General features: G+C 37.9%; 1 protein-coding gene across 1 annotated transcript; it reads left to right on the top strand.

Moving 5' to 3' along the window:
• Window positions 1–429: 429 nt before the first annotated feature.
• Window positions 430–5,484, top strand: LOC104167076 (ATP-binding cassette sub-family B member 10, mitochondrial-like). The gene is made up of 6 exons (XM_009707205.1): window positions 430–590; window positions 862–941; window positions 2,280–2,460; window positions 2,707–2,750; window positions 4,229–4,263; window positions 4,878–5,484. Exons 1-6 carry the CDS (start codon window positions 452–454, stop codon window positions 5,167–5,169), a joined length of 771 nt encoding a protein of 256 aa, XP_009705507.1. The 5' UTR covers window positions 430–451; the 3' UTR covers window positions 5,170–5,484.
• Window positions 5,485–10,551: the final 5,067 nt, after the last annotated feature.

Raw genomic sequence — 10,551 nt, 5'->3', positions numbered from 1 at the left:
CCTTCAGCAATGCCATTTTAGTTCATTGCTCCTAATTGACAAAACTTAAATTGCTTATAATATGTTTAAAAATACAGATAATTCTATTTGAACTGAACATTGTTAGTTGCTAGGTATTAGCAAGAAGCAAATTCTCCCTCTTGCTGTAGGTAGCCTACAGGTTCACTGCTGGTGAACAACCCCAAATTGCATTCAGGAACGAGTGGCATACCACACTGACTCAGTCATGGCTGAAATATAACCCCTGTGGTCCTGAATTGTGGCTTGCAGCTATCCCTAGGTTTAACGTGGAGATAGATACTTATGTTGGGTGTCTATAAAGCAAGTTCTAGGAGGGCTGAGCTGATTTTTGTTTCTGTATTTTATTCTTTGTCATATAGAGGGAATCACATTAGGCAAAGATACGTTCAGAGGTGCTTTGGAATTCAAGAATGTTGAGTTTGCATATCCAATGCGTCCAGAAGCATCAATTTTCAAAGATTTTAGCCTTTCCATTCCAGCTGGCTCTGTTATGGCTCTGGTTGGCCCAAGTGGCGCAGGGAAATCGACTATTGTATCCCTCCTGCTGAGGCTGTATGATCCTATCTCAGGTATGTTTTGTGTGTTGCTCTCATTTGTGACAACTGATGCTTTACATCTCATGTACACCTTGTAAACGGTCGAGGTTCCTGTGCTTGAGGTCCTGATGTGACTATTCCACTGGTGCACCGTGCTTCCCTCTGGGATGCCTGGTGCCTGCATGGCTTTGCATTTCTGATCCACCAGTATGTGATTCCCCAGGGGTCCTTGTTCTCAACTGTGCTTTCTGCCTCTTCTCAGTACTTGTCAAACATGCTTGACTTTACTGTATCTTAATTTAAGGTACTATCACCGTCGATGGCTTTGATATCCGCCAGTTAAATCCACTGTGGTTCAGGACAAAGATTGGAACAGTGAGTCAGGTAAGGAAGAAAAAAAAATTCTAAGTGAGTGAAATAATTTCATGTGATCAACTAGCCGTGACTCACTTTCCTTTTTAAAACTATGTAATCTTGCTTCTCAGTGAAATCCCTCCACCTCACCATAACTGCTCTTGTGCATGCTTTGTTCTTAAAAGAAGTACTCAGAGCTAGTCCCATTATTCTGTAGTCTGTTTTTAAATAATCACAGAGATTCAAAGTGTTAGCTTAGAAGAAAAGTGTGCATGTGGAGACTGGAAAGTACATTGTTGCAAATTATATAGGTATAACCATCCTGATGTTTGCTATGATATGTTGAAGAAAGTAACACAAAGCTTAACATTTAATCACATTTTGTATTAATGGAAGATACACAATTGTATTTTACACAACCATTTGAAAACTGATCTTCTGTGCTCTGTGTTGTTTCCAGGCAATCACAATTCCATTAGGAAAGCATGAAAATACTGAACTGTTGGCACTTTCTCTTGTAGCGCCCCTCCCTAGCAACCCCCAAACTCCAGAAGTACAGAGAGATGTTCAAGGGTCTCTTAAAATTAAACTGTTTGACCAATTAAAATACGTATGTTCCTTCCCTCATCTCCCCAGATGCTTCACAGTGCAATTAACTGTTAGGTTGATGTTCAGGTTAAAAGCGTAAGGATACCTGGGTATATGTTGCATTTCAAAACATCTGCTTTATGTAATAATGCCACCAAAAGCTTTTGTGTAAAAAGTTATTTTCTTGTAGGCACATTAGCATTTTTCTTTCTGAATGTATGTATTCCACTTGAGTTACCAGCAGGGGATTCATACTGGTATTCATACTATAGCATGACTCTTTTATAAACAGAGCAGGCTTACCTTGTTTCAGACATTTTCCTATTGTACATCACTTGTGCTGTCTGCCAGTCCTCTTCTCTGTTTTAAACTCTAATATAAATTAAATGCGCAAAATGCCGTGAAATCTGTGTAGAGATTAAGAGGAGGATCATGATTGTTGCAAATGCTGTGTGGTAAAGTACAAAGGGAGGTTTTCTGATGTTTGAATGAACAGCTCTTTCTGAACTCTCCCTCAAATATTAGGAATTGAGGGTTATGTTCTGGTTTGTCAGTTAAAAAAGCAACTTACTGTTTAATTTGTTTTCACTGCCCATTTTGGTGTTAGGAGAGGGTTTTTTGTTTTTAATTCAATTGACTCTAGCTTACATATTCTTTTGTATGGATATAAAAGAAATTAATGCTGGGTCTTGTAAGTGGGATTTATGTTATTTGAGATAGAGACAATACGAGCATGTAATTACAGATCTACCATATTAATTATGTTTTTGAATTTATCAGGAACCAATTCTGTTCTCCTGTTCTATTGCTGAAAATATTGCCTATGGTGCAGAGGATCCTTCTATTGTGACTGCAGAGGAGATTCAGAAAGTTGCTGAAATAGCTAATGCTGCTAGTTTTATCAGAGATTTTCCCAAAGGATTTGACACTGTAGTTGGAGAAAAAGGCATTTTGCTTTCAGGTACATCTTTATATTGCTTATTTTATAAATCTTGATGCTATAGAGTGAAGTAAAAATCCTTTTTTTTTTTTTACCAGATTTTTCTCCAAGTCATAGCCTGCCATAAGTATTAAAAAAAAAATCCCTCCTTCATCTCCATTACCCCCCACCAACATACATGTGCCTAATTCTGCTCAGCCCAGGCATTCAATTAAAATTACTTCACATCAGTTTTCCTATTTCAATTTACTGAGCTTTTTCCACCAGGTGGACAGAAACAACGAATTGCGATTGCTCGAGCTCTACTCAAGGTAAGCGAGCACCCAAATAGCTATTTAACCACTTTGTGGGGAGGCAGGAAGGGTTAAAAAGGATGAAGTCTTTCAGTGGGAGAAGTGGAAAAATATTTTAAAAAGAAAAGTATCTCTTTTACATTAATGAGGAAGTTTGAAAGGGCGGAGTGGTTTAACTAAATACAATTTACTTATGTAAGTGCTTCTTCATATCTTTCAGTCATGTTTTTTGATAGTTCTTGCCAAACAGCAAATCATTGTACAATGGCTCACTTTCATAAGACCAGGTCAAGGATGAAGGAAGACTTTAAGAATGTGTAAACTCATATGTTACACTTCTTGTCTCTATGTGCGTCTCTGTGTACACTTCTTGTCTCTGTTCATGGGTTGATTTTTCTGGGTGGCAGCTTACTAGCACTATAGATGCCATGTCTTGGCTTTGAGGGAAGCTAGTCTGGATTTGGGACAAGATACTATTTCAGGCACAATGTTCTGTCATTTTTTTCTTCAAGGGTTGGCATGGGTCTAGCTTTAGGGCAGGCTCTGTGCTGCACAAATTTGAGGAGGCTTCTGAGGATCAGAAGGACAGGGAGTTTGGTTCAGGGACAGCCACGGGGCCTTGCAGGGAGGCAGTTTGGTGCTGATGCTCAATTGGAAGTTTTGAGCCTTGCTGAACCCAGCTTACATTCAGGTTAAGCCACACGGGTTGCTATAGCATCCTAGCATGCCCAGTTCTGCTAGATTACTGGGATTACCAGTTCTCTTTTACCACAAAGCTGATTTCATTTCATATCAAATACAATTAATTCATGGGAGTAGAGACTTTGGGGGCGGGGGGGAGTTGTAAAAAATAAATTATTAGTTGATACATATGTGTTTGGGGGTGCAGCGGAGTCCCCTCTCTTCCAGATAAAGTCTAAAGCTTTTACTGTCAACTTAATCAAGGAAGTTTGAGTTATGTACTGTAATTCAGAAGAGGTTTCTTAGGGATTTGAGTGCTTGCAACTTTTTTTTTTTTAATTTAATTGGGAAGAGTTCTTAAATGCTAGTTCTTAAGTTCTATGTACTTCATCTGTGGGTGAAATCGTGCTTGTTGGTACGTTTTTGTTATTTGTTACTAGACAGTATTATATAGCAGACTGACTGCAAGCAGAGGGTAGCTGAGCCTTTGTAAAAGGTCCGCATAAGAGCAGTAAATAGGAGATTGGACTTTTGACCACAGTGCTGCCAAGTATGCATTAAAAATCATCTCCACGTTTAGTTTGTATACTGTTCTGTTACTTCAGTTTGGAAAATTTGAAGATGGAAGAGTGTTGCTTCTGTTTTGTCCTCTCAGCATTTAGATTTCTTAAAAGTAATGCTTTGAATGACACTGGGTTGTTTTGATGAAGCACACTTACTTGGAGTTTTAAGCTGTATGAATGCTGTTCTCTATTGATAGAAATATCCAGATCTTGTCTAATTATTATTACAACCAATTTTACCTTCTTTTTCAGAATCCTAAAATTCTTCTCTTAGATGAAGCAACAAGGTAAGAAAGAAAAGAAACTATAGAAACTTAGAAATGATCTATCTGTGAAATGCAGATTTGGGAGGTGTTCTCTCTTCTTCCTCTGCATGCCCTTGCACAAATTATCTAGCCCCTTATTTTTCTCTACCCACAAAAAGAATGTGCTTTGTGGATGGTGTGAATTGGCTGGGAGACCTGTGATAAAAGCTGTTTATGCAAAGTGGAAAGGATAGCTGGTACACTGTGTTCTAATTTTTCATGGAGTTAAATTTGTAATACGTAACTTAATTTTGAAACATCTACTTAAAGCTTTTTTGTATCTTTAGTTTAAATGAAGATCTTAGTGTAAAAGAGAGATGATTACACTGCAGTATAACTTAATTTTTTTCACTGAATTAATTTAGTGTTGTTTCTCCATGCATATTTTTGCATGTGAGACTATGTAATGCCTATAACTTGGATGTGTGCTCTAAGCATATTCATGAAACTTTCCTGCAGTTCTATTGGTTCATCTCCACCAACAATAGCAAGAGTTTGTAGTTTTAGCAAAATAAGTCTAATGCATACAAATCTAACCTGTCTTACAAGAACAAATATCCTCCTCTTTCCCCTCCCCACTTCCTATTTCTTACTAGTGCTTTGGATGCTGAAAATGAGTATCTAGTGCAAGAAGCTCTGGACCGGCTGATGGAAGGGAGGACGGTCCTAATTATTGCTCATCGTCTGTCTACTATTCAGAATGCTGATTTTGTTGCAGTCCTTGGCCAGGGTAAAATTCTTGAATGTGGCAAACATGAGGAACTACTTGCAAATCCAAATGGACTTTTCAGGAAACTAATGCAGAAACAAGCTTTTCTTCAGAATAGTGATACTTTTACATTAGATTTACAGTCCAGAGAAAAGGACATATTAAAAGAAAATGTATGAGAGAATGTATGAATAATGGAAGCTTACAAACTACAAAGAATATAACTTATGTTTCAGTTATGTAAAGTAAATGTTATATTTTTCCAAAATGTACAAAATATTCTTTTGAAACTTAAATGTGTTTAAACTTTTTATTGAAAGCTTTTTAATAATTATTGCAACTTTTTAAAATGTCTATCACATTGAGATAATTTCAGTGTATAGATTTTTCTGCTTTGTGTTATGTTAATTGAGACCATTTAGTATCTCGTTTGCTGTAATGCACTGTATGATGATGTGCTGCGTTCTCAAGTAAGTTCAGTATTTTAAGGGTAATTAAATGACAATTATAATTTTCATATCATTGTCTCTTCCCTTTTCAAGGAACTTTTGCTTTCTGTGCTTGTTGGTAGTCTTAGAATGCTGAAATTCAAAAATGTGTGACACTAAGGTACTCTGAAAGTTGTATCTGACATCCTTTCAGTTGCCATTTGTTCTGAAATGTGAAAGTTGATTATGATCACCATCTACAGTTACTGTAGAGAATTACATACAAGAACACATTTTGGAGAGTGGAAACATGAATTGGAGGAGAGTTTTTTAAAAAACAAACAAACAAAAGCCCAGCAAAAAAAGCAACCAAACAAAAAACCTAACTGACTCTACATAAGGACAAAGGAAGTGTATTAGTGTATTGTCAGCATAGGAAAATATAAAATTTGCATGCATTTTCTTCTCTTCTCTGTTTTCCCAGTTCTTTAGTTTCACTTCCCTTCTAAGGTGATGTCCAAACCCACATTCATATATGTAAGTCATTGTACTTTTTTAAGGCATACGTAAGTTTTTTTATTGTTACTTAAAATTTCATTCATGGAAATCCCAGGTTTTGCCTAACTACCTTATTAGGGACGACTAGTAAACTACCTTCTCAAGGGCAACTAGTAGAATAAAACTGCAGGAGGGTACATTTGGCAGTAAAGAGTAGGCTTCATGTTTCTAATTTAAGAATCTCTTCCAACAGAATCTCTCTAGACTTTCTGAAGATGCAAAACCCCACAGGATAATTTAAAAAAGCTAGAAGCTTTCCAGGTCACATTAAAACTCATTTATGCTAGGAAACGTGGTTGCTGGGAAATTTCTTTGGCACTAGATGAGGGACCTAGCGCTCGGCAAGCTTACAGTGTTTATCTAATGTGTCATTAATGGCACTTTGTGGAACACAGTGAAAATGCTAATGAGATCCCTGTGCTAAGGAATGAAAATAAAATTACATACAGATGTAATTTTATCTTCTTATATAGTTTTACTAGCGTAGCTATTGTATTAAAGGTATGCCAGAAATACCGCTGACCCAGTGTTTAATTTCCGTGCTGACTACCAGTGATTGTCTTTATAATGTATTTAGAGGGGCTTGAAATTTAGTCTTTACTCATGTAATCTCTCCTTATGTGAGAGGCAATGAGCCCCTTTATTCATGTGTTTACACAGGTTACAGGAATTACGTGCAGCCGAACTGAATGCATGTTTCATGTCTTTTGTTCATTAGTTGTTCTGGCAGGGTTGCAGTCTACAGCAAAGCGTGAAAAGCTACAGAAAAGCTTTAGGCCACAGAAAGGTGAATGTCTGTCCTAACAGGTACATGGGATAACAGAGTTTATTCTGGTTAGAGCCACTCAAAATACTCCTTGGAAAAAAACACAGACCTCAACAAGTTCAGAAAACAAAGTTTCTCACTTAATCTTCCTTAAGTTTCTTTCTTAATCTGCAAGTAGAAAGATTTGCTGGACAACTTCAGATTTGTGGTTTGCAGACTTACAATGTACGTCTGTGAAGTGTGCACGAGCAGTGGTAGTCAATACTGGGTATGGTTGCATTTTGAACTGTAGGAGCCCTAGTAGCTTAATGTGAGGAAAAAGGTGTGAGAAAGAGAAAAATTAAAACACTGCATTCTTTTTGTTACATGAGTTGAAGACCTTCCTGTCTCAGGTGGAAACTGTTGGTGTATCTCTAACAATCCTCATAGGCGTCTTTTGCTAAGGACTACAATTTCATGCTTCTGTCTTGTGCAGCATGGTCCGTAGGACAAAAAGGGGCCACGCAATGTAGAAAAGACTTAATGCAAGAGTATCCGAGTGTGCATCAGAAAGAAGTATAAACCAAACTTTCTTACACTCACTGACTGTATTTTCCATCATTGCCCCCTTGAGGTTTTAGTAATAATACTGTATACCTGCTGTTTGTTTTCATTAAGCTACTATTACTAAGAGGAGGTTCAGTTCCATGAGGGATGGTACTAACAGCTCAAAACACGCTCCTAGTGTATTCCAAAGGCCAAAAGGTACTCAGAAATGGTTTTGATCACAGGCAGATACAATTTAAGTCAAATTAGACTTACCCAGCATTTCCTGAAGGAAAGGCCAGACCTTCCTCAGAACTGGTAGAGGTTTCAAAGTGTGCTTGTAGTCATGGTGCAGCACAGTATATAAGACCATCTCTCTTCAATGCCGCACACACTAGTGTTCAACTTCTTTGGCCTAAACATATCTGTGTAGAAAATTAGTAAAGATTATTTCCCAGGCATTAAAAAATAAATTTAATTAATTTTACATGCACACATGTATATTGGATATGTAATATAAACATTTTTGAGTTTCTATCACTAGTTGCCATATTTTAGTTGACGCATATGGGCATCATTTTGATGTCTTTTATTAATATTGCCTTTTTCACCCTTGCCTCAGAGGCCAGAACTAGTTCCTCCAACTTTTGCTACTCAGTCATGACTTTTGGAGCTTAAATCTTGTATCTAACTGCTTTCAAAACTCCCTTGCTAAATTGAATGTATTAGGGCTGAGTATTTGGAGACTTAATGAAACACCAGCTCTCAATGTACGCTTAATCCCTTTACTGTGTTCCTAATTAGTTTTCTGACTCTTGACAGCATGAATGTTTTCCTGAGAGAAATGAGACACTGAAAATAAATAACTTTATTACCTGAACTACTTATGAAACTATCTATTTTAATGCTTAAGTAGAGTACTGATCACAACATTGTCACTGCAGTGCATTATTGACATTTCTGAAAGAGCTAAAGTTCTTTCAACTCAGGTTTCAAGTAGTCAATGCAACTTTTTGTTTTGATCTTCTGATACAGAGAGCTGCTTTTCTGTCAAAACTTTAATCTTTGAAAAGGGAGTGGATTCCAGTTAGGAGAGTAATAGAAGAGAATGTCCTGTCTTTGTGATCTCTGCCAATTCTGTCTTCACATTTCCACTCCTTGACAGTTTCAGCTGTCTTGAATGGGGAGAATTGTTTGCAGTTGCTTAAGGGGTCTTAAGCTCATGATGCAAAGATCCACTAGATGAATACTCTGACCTGTTAGGGAAATCTGTATTCTGATGAGCAAGACATTACATATCTTATGAAGAAGGAAATGGTACTGATCTTTTATACACATCTTTGTTTAAATATTTGCATTGTCCCATAAGGCATATTCAGTTCACCAATTCATGAGAATTTTGTTTCCTTTGCAGATGATGGAGCTTGCTGCTATCCTTTCAAGCTAATTTTCTTTCTAAATAGGTAGGCAGCTATTTGTGGCTAGTCTACCCAAGCAGTATTTTCTACACCGTTTTTCAATCCATCAATCAATTAATAAAAAACCAGAAGTAAAAAGATGATCAATCCCATGTATTTTGAAGTTGTGGCTCTAATGTAAGTCCGCTATTTCCATTCTCTTAGTTCAGGCTCCCACTACGTCAGTATTGTCAGAATTGCCTGCTTTTCATGTGAAAAACAAATACCATGTGAATCCCAGTTCAAGAACTGGTTATGTTCTGCTAAATCAGCAGAAACTATTTCTGTGCGAAAAATGAGATTTAAAGGTTGAGTTGGATCCTCTCTGCTGAAGATGGAGCTCTTAACACAGGGCTGGGACAGCAAAAGGAATTCCCTGAGGAAGCGCAGCCAAGTGTATTATATAGGATTCAACCAGCAAAAAACGACTGCTCACACTGCATCATCTTAAATATTTTAGGAACGAGATGTGAAGGGGAGCTTTCAGTTTTAAAATAATTTGAATGTCACTGTTCATGGATGTTGGGAAATGTGGATGGCAGCTTGAATTTTACTCAGTTTTTCCCCGTTTTCTTGTTTGTGTGTGCATTTCCTGGCTTGGTTTTCTTGGTGAAAAAACAGTAACACGATGATTTAGAATCGCTGCATGAGGTGTACTACAGGCGGCTATATAGAAGGATACTACGTTAATGTAACAGTATAGTGAAGGTCCACTAAATGTTCATATTTTGCTTTTCCCATAAAATCAAAGCAAAAGGAGACAAAGTTAAAAGGCAAAGCACTGAAACAGATAGGTGCCTCATACTTCAGCACTGCCAGATAAACCATCTCAGGTTTATCTCTGCATTTCAGGTTCAGTCGTGTTGGACCACAATCCACACAGAAAGCTTAACCGCCATAACTCTTTTTAATCAAAGAACATATTTTTGAAAAATGATGGGAAAATTCTTGAATATTCTATTTTTAGTTAATTTTATCTTAACTAATTAGCTTCATTGATAATATACAAACAACTCAACTTCTTCCCCAAGTACGTGGTACATATGTGCCTTCTGAAAGCTCTTTTTCATACAAACCAATGCAGTTTTTTTCTTTCAATGAGAAAATTTAGTTTTCCTTTAAGACTAAAATCTGTACCGTTGAATAGTTGTAGTGCATCTTATTTACCACAGATGTGAAACATGCCGAGGTTCGCATGGAATGTTTTTGCTTCATGGTTTTTCTTGGGGGACATTTTGGGGACAAATTTGGGGACAAACAGAGGTTACAGCACAGGCTGTTTTAAAGATCAGGTAAGTCTATTAGTGAAATACACATCCTTCTAAAAGTACCAACAGCAGTTTGCAATGGTCTTTCAATGAGAGTTTTTTGAGTGTATCCAGCCACCCTTCTCTGCTTGAGTTAGTTAGCGCCAGAACTGCATGAACTTGGTGAAAACTGGTTCCCAAATCCAGCCTTGTGAATCCCTTGGTGAGTATCCCAAAGGACCAAGCTTTATCTGGCCGCCGTCTGGAAGATCTGAGTGAGGGGACCCATGTTTTTGTGAGACCTAACACAGCTGGCAGCCTGAGCTGGTGAGTCAGGAAAGCAGCTGCTGAGGCTCCTGTGCTGAGGAGGAGGGCACGGTAAGACAGCCATCCTCTGAAGGTCACAACACACCAGTCAGCCTGAAGCGGTCTCGTTCTCCTCTCCCCCTGCGGAGAGGAAAAACCCTCTTGTGAGGCACGGTGGGAGCACTGGTTCAGCTCAGGTAGAAACTGGACACTTCTGCGTTAACGCCTGAGCCTGTCACAACTACGATGTGTCTGTGAGGTAGTGTCCCCCTGC

This window comes from Cariama cristata, unplaced genomic scaffold, assembly GCF_000690535.1.
Source record: "Cariama cristata isolate BGI_N322 unplaced genomic scaffold, ASM69053v1 scaffold30789, whole genome shotgun sequence".
NCBI classification, from domain to species: domain Eukaryota; kingdom Metazoa; phylum Chordata; class Aves; order Cariamiformes; family Cariamidae; genus Cariama; species Cariama cristata.
The sequence above is the reverse complement of the archived record's forward strand: the minus strand, read 5'-3'. Positions and strand labels throughout refer to the sequence as shown.